At 37.5% G+C, this 24299-nt stretch overlaps 1 protein-coding gene across 10 annotated transcripts in view; it reads left to right on the top strand.

Annotated features, from left to right (window-relative positions):
- LOC136854575 (cerebellar degeneration-related protein 2-like) overlaps window positions 1-24299 on the top strand; it is a 484848-nt gene that overhangs the window by 408913 nt on the left and 51636 nt on the right. For 2 of the 10 annotated variants that reach the window (XM_067130954.1, XM_067130948.1), the window contains exon 2: window positions 12058-12655. The exons of the other annotated variants lie outside the window; for them this stretch is intronic. In XM_067130954.1, coding sequence (XP_066987055.1) covers window positions 12493-12655 — 163 coding nt within the window. In that variant the 5' untranslated portion in view covers window positions 12058-12492. The remainder of the gene's footprint in view (window positions 1-12057; window positions 12656-24299) is intronic. 10 annotated transcript variants of the gene reach the window in all.

The following is a 24299-nucleotide window of genomic DNA, read 5'->3' as shown; positions in this document are numbered from 1 at the left end:
CAGTTTTCGTTCCTTTGAGAGAGAGAGAGAGAGAGAGAGAGAGAGAGAATATTTTTTCTTTACTGCTTTACCTCCACCCTGTAAGTTGGAAGGGGGTTAAATTTTCAAGTGAGAGAGAGAGAGAGAGAGAGAGAGAGAGAGAGAGAGAGAGAGAGAGAGAGAGAGAGAGAGAGAGAGATTGTTTTTTCTTTGCTACTTTACCTCCAACCTGTAAGTTGAAATAAGGAGGGTAAGTTTTCAACTGTATGTGTATATATATATGTATATATATATATATATATATATATATATATATATATATATATATATATATATATGTGTGTGTGTGTGTGTGTGTGTGTGTGTGTGTGTGTGTTCGTAAAACACAAAGATCTCTCGTGGGTGAACAGGGTCAAAGCATTCATTTGGTAACCTCCCCCCCTCCCCATACCCCCACCGCTACCTCCCCATGACTAAAACAATAGCAACAACATCAACAACAACATCAACAACCGTTGATTAACTTCTTTTAGACATCGATAAAGATTTTACGAATTGTACCCGTGGAAAACACTAGGCCCAATAATGTCTATCAGATTCAAACTTTTAGTTTGAAGATTGAATTCGAATTTCTTTTTGTAGCCCACACTTGAACAGAAAAAAAAAGAATGAAAAGGGCTTCTTAAGACAACTTTTTTTTTTTTTTTTACTTACAGGTATTCTGTTTTGTGGAAGATTGTCTCAGAGTTTAATGACCTTTTAGCTTTGTTCTGCATAAATGTTCGCGGATTGGTGGGGAATGACAATAATAAGCTCTAGCACAGAATCCATTAGTAATTTTAGCTCCTTGCTATTCATGGTGATTTAGTACTATTTATTAAGAGGACATTATACGTATTATGTCTTTTTATCTTTTATTACCATTATCTTCTTCTTCTTCTTCTCCTTCTTCTTCTTCTTCTTCTTCTTCTTCTTCTTCTTCTTCTTCTTCTTCTTCTTCTTCTTCTTCTTCTTCACTGGTGGGCTTTCTACTTTGGGGGAGTGTTCTAATCAGCTTGATGACCTGTTGGCTTGTCCCACACTTTCTGTTTACATTATAAAATATTAATAATGATAATGTTTGAATAATACTTGTCATATTGGTGTTAATGACGCTAATAAATAACTGATATTAATAGATAGCATTAGATAGATATCAGACACAAATCGTTTTAAATGAAGTGGATTAGCAAGTCGGACATCAAAATAGCATCGTTATTTCGTTGAACATGTTACTACAGCGTAATGAAGCTGTAATTCCTGTGTAATTCTGGTTCTGACAGCGTCTGATTACCCGGAAGCAATTTTTTTATATGCTTTTGCTGTTTCTTTAAAAAAAAAAAAAAAGGCTTTCATGTATGCGGAAACTGAACTTGCTTCAGTCGTCTTTTGCTGTTACTTGAGGATTTCACATTTTTGATGACAGTGTTCCGCAGTACCATGTACAATTACTTCAGTTTTTTTCAATATATATATATATATATATATATATATATATATATATATATATATATATATATATATATATACACACACACACACACACACACACACACACACGAGAGAGAGGGAGAGAGAGAGAGAGACAAAGTTAAGTATATCTTAGTTTAACAGACCACAGAGCTGATTAACAGCTCTCTTAGGGCTGGCCCGAAGGATTTGATTTATTTTACGTGGCTAAGAACCAACTGGTTACCTAGCAACGGGACCTACAGCTTATTGTGGAATCCGAACCACATTGTGACGAGAAATGAATTTCTGTCACCAGAAATAAATTCCTCTAATTCTTCATTGGCCGGTCGGAGAGTCGAACGCTGGGCCAACAGCGTGCTAGCCGAGAACTCTACCCACCCCGCCAATGGAGAACTGAGAGAGAGAGAGAGAGAGAGAGAGCTAGGGTGGAGTTGGGGAGAGCAGGGGCCATTAGAATGGAGGACTGATATAGGAGTATGTGTTTGCGCGCGCGCGCGCATGCGCGTATATGACTTTTTTTTTTTTTTGGTAAAATCAGACTCACTGTTACGCATAACTTACTACACTGACGTAAGAAAACAATATATTTCTTTTTTTTTTTTTTTTTTTTTCTCCTAATGCTTAATTATGTCATTTTCCTTTGGGACTGATTCCCTCACTCACTTTCTTGACTTCTAAGGCCTCACTGTCGCCCATTGTCGCTCATACTATATTCCTCATGTTCATCATAAAGTCTAGTGAGGACCACGGAAACTTATATATCAACAGCCTTTTGAAATCCTTGCTGGTCACCCATCCAAGTACTGACCACACCCAACTTCGCTCAGCCTCACCGATCTCTCGCAAAATGAAAGAAACAAACGTGTTAAACACATGTCTGTCACAACTCACTGGCTTGTACATCTTAAGCCCTGCTTAAGTTATCAGGTGACCCTAGTCTTCAGGTTAACCAACTTAGGGAAATACCTGTTACTACTCTACATTCTTCCGCGTCTTTGTTGAGTAGCTTTGGTCATCGGATTTTGGGGTTATAACGGGAGAAAAATAGTTACTTTTTTGTTTATAAATATATATATATATATATATATATATATATATATATATATATATATATATATATATATATATATTTTTAACACATGAATTGTTTGTTGTTTAAATTTGGATATTATTATATTATTATTATTATTATTATTATTATTATTATTATTATTATTATTATTATTATTATTCAGAAATTTCCGTTTATTTATATCGAATAAGCCTTAAAGTAAGAGGATAGCAAGTCCATATGTCCGTTTGTAAATGAGAAGAACAGAGAATAAAAAATAGCAAATAAAGAATGAATAATTTACTAGGCAAAAGTGTAGACATGGAAATTAAGAAAACCTATGGCAACGGTGTATGACACTACATTTGTGTTACATAATGGGTTTTTTTTATAGACCTCCCCTTTTTTTATTATGATATGGTAGTTTATTCTTTACAGAAAATTTGTTAATCACTCACCTCTCTCTGTCTCTCTCTCTCTCTCTCTCTCTCTCTCTCTCTCTCTCTCTCTCTCTCTCTCTCTCTCCAGCTGGAACCTGGGCCCTGGCTACATAATTCAGACCTTATGTCGGAAATACAAAGGCATCAAGGAAAAATGACAAGATCTCTCCGTACTCGCCATGATTGAACCCGGGACCACTTTCAAGTACTCTAGCAAAAGAGAGAGAGAGAGAGAGAGAGAGAGAGAGAGATAGATCCATGATACCAGGCTTGCAGCGCGGTTTTGTCTGCAGAGTTGAGAATTAAAGACATCATGCACAAAGGAGATTCTGTCAAGTAGCATTTATCTGTCATTCTTATGCTGAAGAATGAGTCGCTGCTGCCTATTCAGTCATGTGGTATTTTTAGCTTTCTTTTGACACGTACCTTTTGCTCTTTACTTCCTGGTGGTCTGTTTTCACTCTTATATAATGATTCTTTGGTTTTTTGATTTAGTAGAATAGATTTTGTGTGTTTCCTTTATCATACTGTGTATATTTTTTCAACCTCCATTTCCTGCCTCGTAGTCCATCACATTTGGCTGACTGTCAGGTAATTAAATAACATATCAAGTCAACAGACACCAATTGTCTGGGATCGATTTCAGGTCACCGGCTGGTCAGGATTACTGGTGATATATATATATATATATATATATATATATATATATATATATATATATATATATATATATATATATATATATATATATATATATATATATATATATATATATATATATATCAGCATAGTGTAATCGTGGGTTTTTATTACTTTCTTTGGACTTTTTAAGGAAAAAACTTTTCAATAAAGTATAGTAATTGGCGGTATTATTGCATCCCACGTGTCTTATTATTTCAGTATCTGTTGAATGGTGCCATACGTATACATGTAAAAAAATGGAAGCGACTAAACTGTGATTGTATAAACATCCAGGGTTGAATATTGACAGCACTGAAATTTCTCAAACCTGCCCAAGATAAACGCATCTCTATCGTCATCGAAAGATCAGAGAAAGTAAATTTTTTCTCGATTTCTGTATAATGAAACGCAGTGTGTATCCAAGTGTGTTATTTGTATGTAACGCAGAGAGCCTTTGGTAAATAAACTTCACGTTAACTTTCACAGAATCTTGAACAAGAAATTGCACTATGACTTCAACTGTGCCGTCAGTGTTAACGGGACCGGGACGACAGCATTTAATATGTTTTTCATATTCGATACTGTTAATTTATTGGTTTTCAGTCTTCACTACGATCCGTAGCCGCTTGCAATAGACGGTTAATGCATGCTGCAAATATTAATAATGCCCTGTTTTATCAGGGCTTAGAACTGACATGAATTTATAAAATCTCATGGTTTTCTTTCATTGTATTGAGTTACGACTTCATCAAAATTTATTATTATTGTTATTATCTTTATTATTATTTTATTATTGTTTTTGTTATTATTATTATTAAAGTGCAAACATTTATAAGGAGCAGGCCTTATAAAAACCACTAACATACCAAGCAGGCTACCACAAAATAAAGTGGCCATCTATGAGAAAATATTAAATGGATCGAAGAGAAAAGTAGATAAATGAAGACAGATAACTGAACAAATAAATATCACAACATCACGTACTCAGAGAGGTATATAAGTCAGGAAAACTCAAGCAGTGGCGCTTGGCGCTTGGCGCTTGGCGCTTGTGTCTTCGAAGTTGGAACGTGATTTGGGTCATGGGCTGTACTTTGGACGAGGCTTGTCAAGATCTGAAGCTCGTGAAGAGAAGAATAAGTATCATTAAGCAAAATCTGATGCTAATCGTTGGCTGTTCCGTTAATTTTTTGGAGTTTCAACTTCAGTTTTTGTTCTGAAAGGGAGGGAAAATTCCTAGTGACCGCTTTTGTAAGATATGTCTGAATTTATGAAGTCCATCTTCTGAAGCTTACTGTGAATGACCCTCTTCACTTATACACGTGTAGATACTTTTCTGCAGAAAGCCGTTTTGTTGTAATAGGGTGTGGCTTCAGGGGAAAAACCAAGACAATAATTATTATCATTGACGCAATCGTTCTCGTTCTGTAACTGATGAATTGAGATGAACGCCCTGTACAGAAACTGAGAGAGAGAGAGAGAGAGAGAGAGAGAGAGAGAGAGAGAGAGAGAGAGAGAGAGAGAGAGAGAGAAACATTTTGCCTGGACACGAGGTGTTTCTTTTACTGTGACAGTTCATGATGTGGTTGACACAATTCCCAGACTGTGAATTCTTGGGTTAGGATTTTATTATTTCACGCTTGGCCTTTAAAGCTTGTCTTTATGGTATTTTCTATCTTCAGATGTTTGGATTATAATGTTTTCTTTATTGTACAGCATTTTATTTCAACTTTTCTTATTTAGAATTTTGTGAGGTTTTATGTTTAGTTCTACTTATGACTTTTCTGTAATTTGAAATCCCTCTTTTTTTTATTGTCGTTTATGCAGAACTATTGCCTCGGTTTTGAATAACACTTTGTGGTATTTATGTTGGTTTTTTTTTTTTAAATACTTACTTTTGGTTTTTATTAATATTTTTAGTTTATCAACATTCTTCCGGTTTTGTTTTATATTGCCTACATTACACAGTATCTGGGATTTCAGCCGTCGTAGTCACATTTCAGTTAGGTTAATCACTAAAGTATTTCTAGCTTTGGTTACGTTTAGTTAAAAAAAAAAGTTAGTGCACATGAGATTCATTTTGATTATGCTTTGCTGCAAGTTAATTCACCTGCTTGCTGAAAGGGGTTAAGATTGCCCAATTCCCCCCCGTACTTAGGATGCTACTGCCTACAGTGTGCCCTGGTGACGCATTGTAAGTGGTACTTAATTTTATTTGCACCGTCCTTGGCCCCGACCTTGCTGCAGAGGTTAACTTAGGATGGTCATTGTGGGGTCATATTTTTTTAAAACACTGTACAAATTTGTTACAGGGACGTACACCGTCATTCTTAAATAGTGACCGAAAACTGGAAGGGTAGAAGTTTGTGTGCAAAATGAATTTGCCAGTAGCCGCTGCGCCTTTGTTTCTCTGGAGCCACTCCCTTGTAGGATAAACGGCTTTTTATTAAATATGCAGATTTCTTCCCAGTATGGAAGCGAAGTGTGGATGCTGAATGCAAATGAAAGAAGAAAAGGTGGAAGTAATATAGGGATATATTCTTTATGTTGTATTTGTGGAATAAGAAGAAATGAAATTGTGACAAGTGTGGAGATTCGAAAAAAAGATGACCCAGTGTTTTGAGATGGTTCGGCCATGTGGAAAGAATTGGTGACGATTGGCTGTTGAAGGGAGAATGCTGTTTTAAGCGTTGGGAACAAGGAGGGGAGGAACACCTAGAAAGGAATGGATAGATAGAGTAACAGAGGTATTAAAAAGGAGTGACCTTATCGTCCAGGAAGCGAGAAAATAAGTGCAAGACAGGTGTGAGTGGCGCTGCTTTTGTTGAGGTTTTGTCGCGCTGTTGATGACCCTTCTATGTAGATGAATGAAACGGCCAAGTTTTCTAGAAATGGGGGTTCATCCACGATTAAGCATCTTGAGTATGCATGAGGCATTGACCGTTTCCTCTTATTTTCTCAGGAAATTCCCTATTAGGGTAATTATATATATAAATTATATATATATATATATATATATATATATATATATATATATATATATATATATATATATATACATACTATATATATATATATATACACACACACACATAAAAGCTTTTTGTACGAAAAACTAGTTTCAGTCTTGTGCTATTTCACTGATAGGGGCCGTCGAAATAGAAAGCACCCACAATAACGTAAGCTTTCTTCACAGTAGGAGAACTAATTGTCAGTCGCATGACGGTTTTTACGATAAGGCAATAGCGTTTCGGATACGCTTGTCATTAGTGCTTGCAGGGGAAGGCCGCAGATGATAACGGTTTTGAACTGCGATTTGCTGTTTATATGACTGATGACTTTTTCTGTGGCAGTTTGAAGTGCAAGTTAGGTCTTTTAGGCTTGATCTGTAAGAATGTTCGCTTACTTTTATGTTAAGTAATAGTAACAGTAATAATTAGAAATAATGATTTTTGTCATTTATGTTGGTTGTGTTTTTCACAATTCGGGGTACTTTTTATAACCACAGAATTCTTACATACTCTACAATCTGTAATCAAGATATGAAATATTTTACCCTTTCTCAGCAATCAAAAATTATATAATTATAATTCTATATCATAATGACAACAATAAGATAACAAATATACAGTTTATATAAAACTGTAGTTTCTTTGCATTTAAATAATCAAAGTTTATTGGAACCTTCTCCCGTAAAGTATAATAATCTGAAAGAAACTTGAAGTATTACACCAGAGAAGCGAACACGTCCTGTGTCATCTTGTGCAATCATGTGATTCATGGCGAGTTGTTCTGGCTAAGTAAACGATATATTTGTAGAGATCAACTGCATTCTCACTGAGACTCCTCAAATAACGGAATCTTTATCGTCAGATTTTTTTGTATTTGATTTTTCTCGGCGAAATATTGTTCAAAAGGTTTTTACCTTACGTTTTGTCGTGTTTAATTATGTCTTTTATATCTTGATATATATATATATATATATATATATATATATATATATATATATATATATATATATATATATATATATATACATATATACATAATATTGTATATATACATATATATATATATATATATATATATATATATATATATATATATATATATATATACACACACACATACACACTCACTAATAGAGAGAGAGAGAGAGAGAGAGCGTAGCACTTCCCTTAGGGTACGTCCCTCGGCAGCTATTCCAAGATCCTGCTCCCTGGGCAGCGTTATATTGCAGTGCCTGAGTGACGCTGTTAACATCCTCAAGTGTGACTCATACGTGGCACTCCTTCCCCCTTCTCCTCTCTCTCTCCCCTTCTCTCTCTCTCTCTCTCTCTCTCTCCTTTCTTGAGATCTCTTCCTTGCTTTTTGTGGTGCATCATTGTTTTACGGATCAACACTCTTATCTTCCTTCCTCATGGTGACAGATTATAAAATTTCACAGATATATTCTTTTTTAATGTTTTATAAACTGGCGTGTACGTTGGAACTCTATTTGGCGACCTTGCATCAGATTTCTCTCCTTTACGCATGGGGAGGCCGAGAGGATGGGAAACCCACTGCCTGGCCCAAAGAAGAAAAGAGAAAAGATCGGAAATGAAAGGAAAGGAAGTTTATAAGATCCGTAAAAAAAACAACCTCAGATTTTTATTAGGTTCTCTTCGTAGCGTAGCACTTCATTCAGGATTAGGCCTAACCATTTCTCTGTTTTCATACGATTCACCTTTCCTCACAGGCCTGGGCTATTTAAGGACATGAGAATGCCTCCCCCATCGGCCCTCGACTGAGAAAATAGGACTGAAACCGAGCGGCTTTGCACTTAACACTGTCATCGTTTATTTTTCTTTGCTTCTGCTTATGCAGTTTGGTATACAAGGCAAATGCGTCTTGTGTTTGCTATCTTTCTTGTATTGCGGTACAGACCCTGGTGTGTGCACGTTGTTTATACCACTTTCTGTGAGATGTTGATGTCGTGAGCAGGTTTGCCGTCAGAAAGTGATCGAACTACCAGCCAAACTACGCAGTCATAGCTTTGTAAAGGGATATTTTCATGTCTCGAACAGCGTTACACCTCTTATTCGGGAACTGAACATGGCATCTGGAACCTCTGTATGAGTTATTTAATATATTTGGAGGATCAAATACCAATTGTTGATTTTATTCAATTAAATCGTTCTTAGTTTAGTTTTATACTGCTTTGGTGTCCGAATGCTATGACTGTGTAGTTGTCAGTGCCTTTGTCCGAACATTACGAATGTGTCGTATATAGTGAAAGGGTCTTTGAAGAACTGCTTTGATAAGGCTTTCGTACGCCGCCGAAGAGAAATGCGAGTACGGAGACGGGACGTCGCGTGGCGAAATTTACTCAAGATATAACGACTTGATTTAAGTGGTAAATGAGATTTCGTGAGGGCATGAGTCACACAGCCTTTTATGAGCGAGGATTCTTTGTCTCGGGGAGTTTTTCCTTTGTGAGTCGTGATGAATCTTTGGAATCTCGGACTCATGAATGAAACATCGCTTCGTGTATAATAATCGCCTCTTCATGTGATACAGATTTCTTTGTGACTGAGGCATTAACCACGTTTGACACACAAACCTTAATCTGCAGCTTTGAAGTCTGAGAATTTAATAGATTTTAATTAAGAGAGCTCCTTAGAGTTTTGTGTGAGTGTAGGTTAAGATTCATGGAATGTTGTAATAAACTAAATATACCCCCAAGCTCGCCCGGCCTAATTCAAAGTTAACGTAACGTATGCTAATCCAAAGTTAACCTAACTTGTGCTAACCCAAAGTTAACCTAACTTGTGCTAATTCAGAGTTACCTTATCCTATGCTAATCCAAAGTAAACCTAACCTCTGTTAATCCAAAGTCAACCTAGCGTTTGTTAAAGTTAACCTAACCTATATTAATCCAAAGTTAACCTAACCTGTGTCAATCCAAAGTTAACCTCATTGCGTTACATTTCCGGACCCTGTGTGAATAGTCCAACTGTATCAAAGTAGTTTTCGTTCACAGAAAAAATAAGACGAGATGAATCACCGTCTAACAGTTAACAAAGAAGTGAAGTGATTCTTAGAATGTTTGTCATAATTTCCCGGCCAACCGGTTCGGTAACACTTCATTCCGTCCACGCTGGAACGTGGAAATATATCTGGCTACTTCAGTCAGTATTTCCTGATGGAAATGACCATTCTCATTCCAAGAGGCGAGTCTGTCATCAGTTGCAGCGTGAAGTCCATGAACAAACACTTGAACTGCTTGGTTGTGCTTGTTTAAGTCAGCTATGCCCGTCCCTCTAATAGAATTCGTTGACCGCACACAAATGACCGTTGTTGATCCTATACTGTTTGGTGTCTCTTATGATTCTGTTACCAAAGATGTTTATCATATTGCGGTCAGATTTACGATCTTAATCTGGCTGGGCATTTCCTGCCTCTAACCTCAGAATATATTAAAGAAAAAATCCTTGAATTCCTGAACCCGTGAATCTTCAGAAGAACAGCATTTGTAGTCAGATGTGTTGGGTAAACTCCTTATCATATAGTTAGTTTCATTATCTGCAGCATGTATGTTTCGATTTCTCAAATCATAAGGAACGTTATACTTAATCTTGGAAGGATTGAGGGTTTAAAATTCAGAGAAAACGGAAGCTGGAAGAAAATGCCAGATCTTGGAATTAGAGGCAAAGAAATGGGAGAAAATTTGGAGAAGAGAGCCTCCTGCAACAAGGGCCTTGACGTTTCTCAGAAATAACAAATGGGTCTGCTCCATTCTTTGCTCTCCCGTTGCGTTACATTTCATTTTTCCTCACTTCCTTAATTCTTACTGAACATCTACATAACTAAGCGGCTGTAGCAGATTCTGTTGGATCTTTCATTTCCTAATTAAATATTAATTCAGAGGTGAAAGCCATTTCATTTTCTTTTTGCTTCATCAAGCGTGCATCTGTTTGAGGTGGTTTCTTTAAACCTGATCGTTTGATTGATTTGTTTGCATAGACTGGCGTTGCAACGACATTGGTTATCAGCGTTGTATTAGATAGTTACTGCTTTCTTGGTTTGTGTAACTTTGAGATTAAAGAATCTTTGTACTAATGCTAGGCGGTCCTGCCCAATGCAAATAGCAGTTGCAGCACGTTGAATATGTACTAATTACGTAACTGCTTACGGAGTGGTCACAATCAATTAATACTGTCAGAATTATTTGTAATGCCCGTTAAATATTTTGTGGATCAAAGGAATATTATTATTATTATTATTATTATTATTATTATTATTATTATTATTATTATTATTATTATTATTATTATTATATACACTGCTGCTTACAATAACAAATGCAAGAGGCCGTTTGCCCATGTTCTCAAGTGCCTCTCTGCAAGGGCAGAGATGTCAGTGCTTAGCAGCTAATAGCATACTATATTAGGTCTGGTGTGGAGAGCAGTCAGGTTGTTTACAGTCCATTATATCTTGTACTGAATTCATTACAACGGAAATAATTGGGACCTCGAGGCTTCAGAAACTATTGTTTACAACGACTCCTCAGGGGATGGTTGGCGTGCACTTAATTGAGCTTAATTGATTGGCCACGTCAGTGTCATAACCTCTGCACCACGTCTTCTCTCGCTTGAGGGTACACTCAAGAAACACTCAGTTTCGTTATTTATTTGCTCATTCAGGATCGATACGAACTTTTTTAATTGCTCCTTTATTTTTGTGCTGATTTTCTTGGTGCTGAATATGTATTCATATCTGTTGGTTGTTATCTGTCTAACGTAGTTTGACATTTCTTTTCAATTTATTTTTCCTTTTTCAGCTGAGCATTAGATCCCGTGGAAGATTAGTGCGCAAGTTTATATCCGATTCAGCTTGTTTAAGAAAGCAGGCCTATGTTAAATAATTATGATAACAACTCATGACTAAGTACAGTATTACAGGCCTACTTTCTTTGGTTAAGGTTGAGTTAGATCTGTGCAAATTATAGTTTATCTTTTTGTTTTGTCGTTTTTGGTCTAATGTTTCAGCTTCAAAAGCTCATTAGTTCGTGTGGAATTACTTGGTATTCTCACCATTTAGCGTTCTTGTGAAATCGGAATTTGTATTTCTGGCGTGATGATGACCTGACGTCATCTTGGGTATTTACCGTTGAGTAAAACATCGAAATTCTTGTAATTTTGCTGAATAGTTGTTAAAAGGTTATTCAGTTCTCTTTGAGGAACCCTGACATCAGGACAAATATATGTAAGTGATAACAAACGACAATCACAGTGATCTCTTGTTTTACCATAAATGTGACTCGGAACTCGATTTCCAAAACATTTCTCGCAGAAGTTTGAATTAAATAATGAACGCTGTGTTGATGGTAGTTATAGCAGAAGTTTTCCCTTACAGGCATTATAAGCAGACACTCACAGACATTCGGAACATTAATCCCGAGAGAAATGTGAACGTTATGTGCCACCCTTGAATAAACGTGACATATCCTCTCCCATGAATGTAGACAGGAAGAGGGGTGAAGCTTCTGAGAGCTTTCTTCTGTCAAGAAAGTCCATTTAGCTCACGAGATGATGTCTTCGACGGATTGCAACGAGTAGAGGAAAAGAACTACTTTAGATAGTATACACAGCTCACGTATATTATTCTTTAAGTTAATTATGAAATAGGTGTGAAGAGGAGGACTTCTTTTAACCGAGGTCTCCTCGAACGTTTGGTTTTAAGGACTCTGGAGAACGTCTCTTCCCTCTGTCAAGAGAAGAAGAAGAAGAAGAAGAGGACGTAAACAGTGGATCCGAAGTTCGCGATCAACTTCTTCAGTCGACTCTCAAGATGGAATGGCGCTTGAGTGCCATCGGGAGCGGCCGCGCTTCTTGGGCTGCTACCGAGTTGAGGGCCCGGGGTGAGCACAAGTTGCCCAATTTGGACTCGGGGCAGAATTCGCTAGAATACTGGGACTACTCTGTTGAACTTGAGATGCTCAAGGGACCAGAAGGTAAGAAAATGAAATGGGTGACTCTCTCTCTCTCTCTCTCTCTCTCTCTCTCTCTCTCTCTCTCTCTCTCTCTCTCTCTCTCTCCGGGCTCTGTTCTGTCGTATATGTGGTCTTTGGATCTTACTGTCGTTAGTGGTCTTTCGGAAAAACTTTATATATATTTATAAACTTCTTTACACCTTAATAACTGTGATTTGATTTATTGTGTCATTACAGAGAATTTTCTATATAGTCTTTAGTCGTTGGTTGAAAAATACTGAAAGTATGAGTGCATTCAAAGATAAGGAATGAATTCATCCAACTGCGATAATGTTGTTACTGAGCCCAATTTCTGATTCGTGCGTCAGGTAGCTATTATATAGCAGCATAAAATATAAGAGGATATTTTCATGAAAATTCATCTTTCATTAACAGAATCTCAGCCTCTACACCATTAAAAGAAAATAAAAGGAGGCTGTAAGACATACGGACGAAGGTGAGTGACCTTAGGTCAGGCTGTGCAATCTTGGGAATTATTTCAGGTTAGCTGTTTTAAGATTTGTATTAATTTCTTTTAAAGTCTGCAAGTGAGAAGAAGGTGGAAACCACTGTCCTTACGTAGCCCAAGCCCGAAGAAAAGAAAAAGAGTGGGGCTTAACCCCGAAGAAAGCCAAAGATATACTTCTTGAACGACGAAGAATTTTAAGTTAGAAAAAAAACGATGACGAAAGAGAGTTCCGAAGCTTTGCCGGAAGAGGAAAAGAAACAGTCACCAAAAAATTCGGACGCATAAAACACCAATGTACTTTTATTAACTCTGTTCGAGATTGCTCCTTAATAATTCCATGCAGGCATATAATCTTATCAGCGATACTAGTGTTGAGTCACCGACTGTCAGTAGGGAGATATCACTGTTTTCTTTGTTATGGAGAGAGAGAGAGAGAGAGAGAGAGAGAGAGATTACATATATATATCATAGTGCTTATACCTTCGTACGTTTGTCTGTATATGATAGCAAAAGACTTTTAGATTTATAAGAGTGTGGGGTATTTATGCATGTCACTTCCGGTATCTTTTGGCTTTTATTCAATAAATAATAGTAACTGTGTCATTTTTCTGTTGTGAAGATCTGGAAGTACCCGAAGATCCCTTTGGTGCGAGGCGGAATGCATTGTCGATCGTATGACACTATTGAACCCTGCAAAGAGAATGTTTTTGGCTTCCTGGCCAACGATCGTATAAATCTAGAACTCATTAGGTTCATTTTTTGTTAATTGGGAAAGTTAACGTCCTGCTTGGCAGACTTTTGTTCTTCCATAAGCTTATGGAAGGATTATGGGACTAATTTACTTCTTCCTGTCACGACGACACCTTTGATTCACCAAGTAGAGGTTGAATGTGTTCACTGCTGTCTGTTTTTTTATTTATTTTGTCTCTGTAGCTGCACTCTCTCAAGGGAGACGTCTATTTTAAGTGAAAAAAGGAAGATATAAATGTTAGGGAAGGTATTTATTGGTAGGGCTTAAGTACACTATGAAGATGACTAAGAGGCGTCCCAACGGTCGCGAATTCCAACCACTAGACCGACAACAAAGGAAGCTTTTGGCGGTAGGGAACGATGCCAACGGATTCGGTTTGAATGAAGATGCAGTATGACTCATATAATCAGTGAGAGAGAGAGAGAGAGAGAGAGAGAGAGAGAGAGAGAGAGAGAGAGAGGAATGACTCATGTTTCGAGCAGCGACAGTACTCTGCCGTATCAGAATAAACAAACAACTTCCTGAATAGGTGTGAGAAGAAAACGTGATCAGTTACAGAAAACGAGGATCGCATCATGCACAGATGGAATGAAAACGTCATGCAGGAAGAAACCTTTTACATTATTATTATTATTATTATTATTATTATTATTATTATTATTATTATTATTATTACTACTTACTTACTTACCTACTTCAAAAATGCCCTAATGTGAAAAGAAATAAACATATCGAAAACAGAGGAACATTGTACCGTTACGAATAAATAAAGATACACAAATCAACAAAAGGTAAACATTTATCCAATATAAACAGCTGTTGTGAATTACTAGGAAAAATTATGTTAGTAATGGATTGCAATGTTTACATTTTACGAAATATCACATTACTGTTCGTAAAATGAAAATAAAAAGTGTAGTGGAATAGAATTTGACACACACGCAAAACAGCAACATTTTCCTCTTGCCACATAACATATGACGTGATAATGCGTAAGAATGCAATGCTTGAATCGCTTGTTTCATCATATGAGAAATACTTTCGTCAGTCGTGTCTGCTGCGACATAAACGTATCGCGCTATTTTAATCTTTTCCCCATTTCACAGCATCTGCGATACCTCATCACAGTGCCGAATATCACACTCGGCCCTTATGTTACTTGTTGCCTTAATTTATTATCATGCGTCCATTTCTTTCAATATTTTCAGTCATTTTTCAAAAACAAGTAGTTTTAGAGTTGCACGAACAATAGTGGCGATGCTTTTACAAGCAATTACTCGACTTTTCCTTCATATGTCATTTGTATCTTTATTAGAATGCTTGAGAAACGATTTGTCATTCTAGCAAATATTTTAAAAAATCTATTTTTTCCTCTCTCTCAATTTAGTCGACAGCCGAGTCAGCAGTTTATAAGCGCACTTAAGTTTTTGCGGTAAATCCTAAAAATGACGGGGTTGCGCCTCTCGCCGGCAATCTAGAACTCTCACAAGCTGCCATTGCATGACGGTAGCTTGAGAAAGGTCTGATTATCCTTTTTAATTTTAATTCAGAACCAACTGAGCAATTCAGTTCTCGTCTGGGACACTTAGAAGGGATTGAAGTTCTTCTTTGAAGACTGTTCTCGTGCCCTTTGCAGATATGATCTAAAGTAGTAGTTTGCTGACTGATGTCTTCCTTGAAACGACGCAGAATTGCTAAAATCTCTCTCTCTCTCTCTCTCTCTCTCTCTCTCTCTCTCTCTCTCTCTCTCTCTCTCTCTCTCTCTCTCTCTCAGAAACGATTTAGACCAGTCGGTAAAACTTCTTTTTTCATGTCCGTATACATTTAATTTTCATGGGTCCTCTCTCTCTCTCTCTCTCTCTCTCTCTCTCTCTCTCTCTCTCTCTCTCTCACACACACACACACACACACACACACACACACACACCAGTCGGTTAAAACACTTTTTGATGTAGGTTACACCAGTCTCTCTCTAAAACTCTCTTTTTGATCTCTCTCTACATTTCTCTCTCTCTCTCTCTCTCTCTCTCTCTCTCTCTCTCATATCCTTTTGTACTTGAGTCTCCTCAGTTTTACATGTCTACCTTTACCCTGTGGTTTGCCCGTAAGGGGAATGTCTTCCATTAGGCACTTATTGAAGTAAGCATTTGCATGCCTGTTCTGGAAGGGGGATTATGAGGCATGGCTCAGACGTCGTGTTGTCATTACGTGCAAAAGTTCTACGAAGTCAGAATTGTTCTTTACTTCCCCGTTCATGAAAATTAGGAGACGCTGCGTTTTAACCCCTTATTAGCTCTGAATCCCTCGTGTTTCTTGTAACTTTGTAATGACGAATGACTGAATGGAGTGACTTTAGTCTGGGAGGGAGCCTTCTCATCTGGAATTAAAAAGATATAAGATTTTAAATGTTGTAGTCGGTTTTACATAACAGTAATTATAGCAGGTTTTGTTTTTGGCTGTTATGGGACGTGAGTGAAATAATAAGAATATAATAGCAGTGGTGAAGAAATATGTATTAAAAACATATAGAAAACGAGAGCTTTCGAGAACGTGCTCGGTTCTCCCGCTCAGTTGAGAAGGAGAATCGAGCAGGTTCTCGAAAGCTCTCGTTTTGTGTATATCTTGAATATATATTTACTCTTACACCATCGTGGATTTCTTCATCATTTTAGTGACTCATGAGACTTTTGTGAATAATAGTAGTAGTAGTAGTAGTAGTAGTAGTAGTAGTAATTGTAAAAATGAAGCATATATTCCAAAACTGTCTCGGCAAATCGACGTAGTAGTATTAGTAAGGAAAACATTGCATTGCAATCAAAACAGAGTGAGGGCTCGCGTGCATTTGCATATACACGCGATAGGGAGGCAATGGCATTATGATGCTCAGCACGACAGAACTAATTATGCCGTTTCCGGCTTTATTGTTGATAACACATTAATGAACTTTCTACTTATCTGCTTAATAAGCTGAGAGACGTCAGTGGAATGCATAAATAAATAGTATATTCAGTTTTTTACTCAGTGAAAGCTGAGGGCTAATGTAATGCTTGAGTTGTAATATATGGATGAAATTAGTGGAAAGCATTGAGAGTGTATACTCGCTCCAATACAAAATTTTAAAAAGATCGTAGGATCTTTATTCGTCTCACAAAGCACAACGAGATCTCGTTGAAAGACAGACAGACAAATAAGCAAGTCCGAATACATAGCTTTCCGTCCATATTCGTCAGCGGAGGTCAAAAATGTAGCTTGGTTCCTGGTCAAAGGGGATGAAGAGTAATTAGAGTATGTAATTCGATGGCAACATGTGCCGCTTTGTGGCTTTGAAGTATTTTACAGGAAGCTAAATGAATTCAGTATTCTGTGTATAGATTTTATTGCTAGGTGTAATTGCCGTTTAGCAGTAAATTGTGTTGTTGCTAACATTCCTTGCTGTCGTATAGAATATAAAAAGAGATGTTTTACTTTTATTACTCATAAAGTTATTAAGATTTTCAAAACCGTTAAGATATATTTTGTAATGATGCATGACTGAATGGAATGACTGTAGTTTGAGAAATAGTCTTGTCAATTGAAATTAAAGACATTTATTAAAATGTAGTAGTATTAGGTCCTACATAATAATGATTGTGGCATATTTTACTTTTGGAAGATAGTGTAGTATAGTAATAGTTTTATACACTCTCCCTTTTCCTTGGATTCATTCATCGTGAAACGAGCCCGATCAACAAAGCTTCGGGAGCTGTCATGTTAATTATGACGCTCGAGGGCGTTATTGTGGTTTCGGGGTTACCTTCCCCAAGGCACTTGTGCAGTTGCCTTGCACTGAACTAGTGTTAACCCGTGGAGTGATTTGTCATTCTCACTTTTCAATCTTCAGTAGCACCACGTCCGTTATCTCTGCGTCCTTACATCTCTGTTCGGTTATGTTATTGTAATTTTATCTGTTTATGTGTATGGTCATGCACAGGCTCCTCAATTCGCTCACTTCTCACTCTCGCAGATGGGCAGTGTGCTTTCAGGAATAGCCTCGTTTCCAGCATGTTCAGTGTAAATGTGTACTCATTTAAACACTGATAATAATGGTTATGCTATGAAAACGGGCAGAGATAATTCTTTCTTGCGTATGTCTTAGGAAGCTGAAACTCAAATGTGATGTTTTCTAAGCTTCAGTTGCATCACTTTAGTGGGCGTCCGCAAATCTGGAGCACCAACATGGCAAAGATTGAATAGATATGTTTCCATTCCCACCGTTTTTTAATGTTGCTGTCGATAAGGTGAGAAAATCAGCGTGGTTATCTAGCTCTTGACGAGATAAAGAAAAAGAAAGTTGATGTAAAAACTCTGGGACCAGACTCTGATTCGGGGTTACTTTTCCGCGGGTGAATACCTTCATTTGGGCATGCACGCCAAAATTGGGGTCATAGAACTCCATCTTTATTTATTAAAGACATATGATAATGCAGCTGAATAAAACGATAGTTATGAATGATTTACACTGCCAATCTTATCTGCGTGGCTTCATTATTTTTCTCGTGTATTTTAACCAACTGATATATTCATACATCGCAGTTGATATTAAGTCTAGTTTGACATCACTACGAATCAGTGTTGCGGTAACGCCATCTCGACTGTAAAGACAATGTGATTTTATTTTCTGTCTGCATGTCAAGTACAACTAAGTTATTGGCTATCTTGAAGCCACGCAGCAATAGGTGATAATGATTTCAACAGTTTGGCGAAGTGGATATAGAGACGTGTTGGGCAATCCAGTTGAATCTGCAAGCTCAAAAAAGTTAAGAACCCATATGCTGAAGCAGGCGAAAATCTCGCCTCTTAAAACCGCCACTAACGCTCAGTTATACCTGCGCAGTTATGCCTGCACAGTCGGCGTGTGCAGGCAAAACTGAACCCACTAACGTTCAGTCTTGCCTGCACAGGGATAACTGCGCAGGTATAACTGAGCGTTAGTGGCGGCCTTCAAATGAGAGAAGGCTGTACAAAAAGTTAAGCATACCTTAGTTTAACCAGACCACTGAGCTGATTAACAGCTCTCCTAGGGCTGGCCCGAAGGATTAGACTGACTTTACGTGGCTAAGAACCAGTTGGTCACCTAGCAACGGGGCCTACAGCTTATTGTGGAATCCGAACAACATTATACCGAGAAATGAATTTCTGTCACGAGAAATAAATTCCTCTAAATCTTCATTGGCCGGCCGGAGACTCGAACTCGGGCCTAGGAGAGTGCTATCCGAGAACTCGACCGACTCGTCCAACGAGGAACTAGAAGGCTGTACAGATCAGGAAACAAGGCAGCTTAAAATTCGCTCCACTTGAGCAACACTTTCCCTTTACAAATTTATGGCTGACCTTAGAGGCCTAAGGAGAGAGGCATTGGGTCACAATAAGGCCCCAAAGCTCATCGGAGCGTATAAAAATCCAAGGCTGGCCGAGCCTTATCGCTCACCCTTGAAGAGCTGGCGTGTGAAGAGAAGGTAGAAATTTATGCCTATTATCACTGTCATGTGGGAATGCACGCTACACTTGCTAATGTAACATGATGAGCTGTGATGAATTGCCTTTATATTATCAAGTGGCAGGTCGATTGCATTACTTTCTTAGGGTTAAATTGATACGCAGTTCTCTTGCCTGTGTCCTATTTTTAAGTTTATTTATCAGCTCAGTAGTTTTGTTTTTTTTATGTATCCCGTTGTGGTGATGTTTGTTATATATGCTCAGTTTCACTTCTTCAGTTTCACTTCTTTATATTTCCTTTCTTGCTTTTTAATCTTTAGGTACTTAAAAATGCAGTTCTTGTACCATCGGTTCGTCTCAAAGAATGTATGTGTGTTTTGTGAATAAAAACAATAATAATTTCGTTTGTGGAATAATGTCACCGTTCTATTTTCATTATCAGCTGAAATCATTTCATGGTTTTTTGGTGAATGACGTGTGAATAGGTTCGTGTTAGGATGATTGTAGTGATATTCAAGTAATGAGCTTTTTATTGCTTTTCAAAACCTTCCATGATTAGCACAACAAACGCATAAAATATAAAAATCCGTGAAGCGGAAACGTTCACAGACGCGCACACACAAACTCCGCTGCACATATGTATACGTATACAATATATATATATGTGTGTGTGTTTATAATATATATATATATATATATATATATATATATATATATGTATATATATACATATATATATATATATATATATATATATATATATATATATATATATATATATATATATATATTACATGAAAAACAGCCTAGGAGTGACCAAGACTTTTTGAAATACATTCTTATACTCCACGGAGCCATAGATTTATGTATGTGTGTGGATATATAATATATATGTGTGTGTGTGTGTGTATACATGATAAATAAAAACTCGGAGTGACCATGACTTTCGAAATATATTCTTATATTCCACAGCACAATAGACATATATATATATATATATATATATATATATATATATATATATATATATATATATATATATATATATATATATATATATGTGTGTGTGTGTGTGTGTGTGTGTGTGTGTGTGTGTGCGCGCGTGTGTGTATGTGTGTGAATGAACACGTGTACGCATGTGAGCCAGAGAGAGAAATACTTTTGTAAAATGGATACCGTCACCTTGGACGCGTGAAAACGAAAACTGCTTTCAGGCCGGATCCTCAAGGAAATCAAGCTTGCTGAAGGCCAGTACTGTAATGGACTTAGGAGAGACAAAAGATAGAAGGAAAAGCCTTTATCATTTTTCGTTTTTTTCAGTATGTTTCGTTTTGTTTTGTTTTGATATTTTAGTTCTGTGCGTGTCAACAATTGAAGGTTTTAGTAATACCATACGAGTCACCACGCATCGTTGTCTTAGCTTATCTGACCTATGGTGCTCTCTCTCTCTCTCTCTCTCTCTCTCTCTCTCTCTCTCTCTCTCTCTCTCTCTCTATATATATATATATATATATATATATATATATATATATATATATATATATATATATATATATATATATATATATATATATATATTGAAGGAAAAGATGAAGGCTTGGCCTTGAAGGAAATAAGGTAAGATGGAGATATTCCCAAAGCTTTGAATTTTTAAAGGAAAGAACTGTCATTGAACCGTCTTGTCCAGAGATTAATAAATGTTGGAATATGTGAGGGGACAGGTGTTCCCATTATTGCATAGTTCTTCTACGATGTTGACCTTTGATGATGTTCCGCCAATTTAGCAAACAAATTAAGTTAACGTTTTTTCATACTTTTTGTCATTATCATTGTGAAATTTGACTGCTGACCGTTATCATGACAGTAATAAAAATTGATGCTCTCGTGTCGTTCTGACGGGATATACGATTATTATTATTATTATATATTATTATTATTATTTTTTTTTTTTTTGTGGGGGCGGGGTCTATCAGTCATCATGTTCGACTGGGTGGTTTTTATAGTGTGGGGTTCCTTGGGAGTCCATCACTTTTCTCACTATGTGCGCTGTTTCTAGTAGCACACTTTTCTGCATCAGTCCTGGAGCTACTTCGGCATCTAGTTTTTCCAGATTCCTTTCAGGGATCTTGGGATCGTGCCTAGTGTTCCTATGATTATGGGTACAATTTCCACTGGCATATTCCATATCCTTCTTATTTCGATTTTCAGATCTTGATACTGAACAACGTTCTCTCTTTCTTTCTCATTTAATCTGGTGTCCCATGGTATTACGACATCAGTGATTGATACTTCTTGATTTTGTCAATCAACGTCACGTCTGGTCTATTGGCACGTATCACCCTATCTGCTCTGATACCATAGTCCCAGAGGATCTTTGCCTGATCGTTTTCTATCACCCCTCAGGTTGGTGTTCGTACCACTTATTAGTGCAAGCTAGCTGGTGTTTCTTACACAGGCTCCAGTGGAGGGCTTTTGCTACTTAATCATGCCTCCTTTTGTACTGGTTCTGTGCAAGCGCCGGACATTCGCTTGCTATGTGGTTTATGGTCTCGTCTTTCACACTTTTGTCACTGTCATTGTGAAATTTGACTTCCTGCCTTTGGACATGTCTGGTTCTTAGGGCCTGATCTTGTGCCGCTGTTAGCATTCCTTCTGTTTCCTTCTTGAATTCTCCCCTCTGTAGCCATTGCCATGTTTCATTCGCTTGCCAGTTCTTTTGTCTGTTTCATGTGCTGTCCGTGCATTGGTTAGTTGTGTCATTCCTCTGTTCTGTTTGTCATTCTCCTGTCCCCGTATATTTCTGGGTCTTCGTCTACTTTTATCAGTCCTTCTTCCCATGCACTCCTTAGCCACTCGTCTTCACTGGTTTTCAGATATTGCCCCAGTGCTCTGCTCTCGATGTTGACGCAGTCCTCTATGCTTAGTAGCCCTCTCCCCCTTCCTTTCGTGTTATGTAAAGTCTGTCTGTATTTGCTCATGGGTGTAGTGCTTTGTGTATTGCCATGTGTTTTCTAGTTTTCTGGTCTATGCAGCGGAGTTCAGCCTTCGTCCACTCCACTACTCCTGCGTTGTATCTGATTACTGGTACTGTCCATGTGTTTATGGCTTTCGTCATGCTTCCGGCCTTAAGTCTCTGTATATATTATTATTATTATTATTATTATTATTATTATTATTATTATTATTATTATTATTATTATTATTATTATTATTATTATTATTAAAATGGTACTTGCATTCAGCTACAACAAACCTATTAAGCCATACAAGTAAAATGCCCTTAAGTGAATAAATCGATAAATTGAGAAATGAAAACACACACACACTTACTCACTCACTCACACGCTGACTCACTCACCCACACACTGACTGACTCACTCACTCACTCACACACTCACTCACTCACACTGTGCGAACAACTCTTATTCAGATAAACTTAGGCAAAGGTGCATGTGGCTTACATCCTCTCTTGAAGCCAAGGAAAAGTTTTACGTGTATTATCATTATCAGCAAACCCTCATTATGATTTGACTTACTGTGATTATTTGTGGTCATTAAGGAAAAGTGAATGCAGTAGAGATGAGGGTTATCTTTATAATGAGTGATACTTTCCATCTTTCATTTCATAGATGTTGTCATATTTTGAAAGTTCGTAATTAAAACGTTTAAGTTTTTGTTCAATTTTTTTTCCACCTGGGAAGTAGGTCACTGCATCCGATAATTTCTTTCAGTTGCCATTGTTTTAACGCCTGGAAAGTAGACCTCTACAGCAGCTGTTGTTATCTTACTCCGCCTGTTTTTAGTTGTTTCACCTGACAAGTAGATCATTGTAACAATTAATTTCTTCGGGCGATACTTTTTTTTCCCACTTTTCATATTTTTATTGCTGGGAAGTAGCGTTAAGAAAGGAAGTCACTTTTTACTGAGAGTCAGAGAGATTCTTCGTGTCTTCGTATCATAATGAGTGAGGCTGTTGATTATTTTCTCATTTAGATGACGGTGGAAGATACAAGAGGTTCGGTTTTGATCATTAAAGTTTCTTGACCTCTCATTTGATGACTGGATTCTCTCTGCTCACCACCCATTTGGCCTTCCGGATCTGATTGTGGCCCGGTGACGCTTCCACCAAACCCCTAAAGTCTGTTGGAAGTGTGTGCCATTCTTTGAATTCGGCATATCTACGAAAAATCACGTTGTTCGTCTACTTCTTTAGTTAATACCAGTCTCTCTCTCTCTCTCTCTCTCTCTCTCTCTCTCTCTCTCTCTCTCTCTCTCTCTCTCTCTCTCTCTCTCTGTGGGCTAATGTACCTCCTCGGCTCACAACTAAGCCACCCACGTGGTAGTAAGGGTGCTTTTCGGAAAAAACTTCAATATGCCCATGTTGACCTAATCAGTGAATTTGATATGTGGTTTGTTAATTGACTGTTGAAGGTAACAGGTGGGTTCAAACGAGAGAGAGAGAGAGAGAGAGAGAGAGAGAGAGAGAGAGAGAGAGAGAGAGAGAGAGAGATCAGTATTCCGTCAAAATATGTACCAGAATAATGTGGTTTTAAGGACGGCAAGTCCTCGACAGGTTAACCTTCACTTGACCTGGATGACACATTCCTGTCCTCCCTTATCTGTTTATCTTTCTCTCCTCGCCCCTAAGAGCGATAGCACCCTTGGCTTACCAACCAAATAACTAACGTTCGATTCCCCACCCAGACGAGGATGGACGATATGGGCTAGTTCCATAAAAGTAATTGTGCTTGTGTTGACCTGAGATGTAAAGTAGGTTTCTATATGTTTGTTGGCTGATATCGGCGGAGGAAGACAAAAAAAAAAAAAAGAAAGAAAAGGAGTGAAAATATCTAACTTGAGTAATTATTAGAACCTCACAGTGTGTACTGTTATAACAGGAGGGCTCAACGAAGTCATCTCACGGAGATGAA

The sequence above is a fragment of the Macrobrachium rosenbergii genome, chromosome 29 (genome assembly GCF_040412425.1).
Source record: "Macrobrachium rosenbergii isolate ZJJX-2024 chromosome 29, ASM4041242v1, whole genome shotgun sequence".
Taxonomy (NCBI): domain Eukaryota; kingdom Metazoa; phylum Arthropoda; class Malacostraca; order Decapoda; family Palaemonidae; genus Macrobrachium; species Macrobrachium rosenbergii.
Note: the sequence above shows the minus strand (reverse complement) of the source record. Positions and strands in the feature narration are given on the sequence as shown.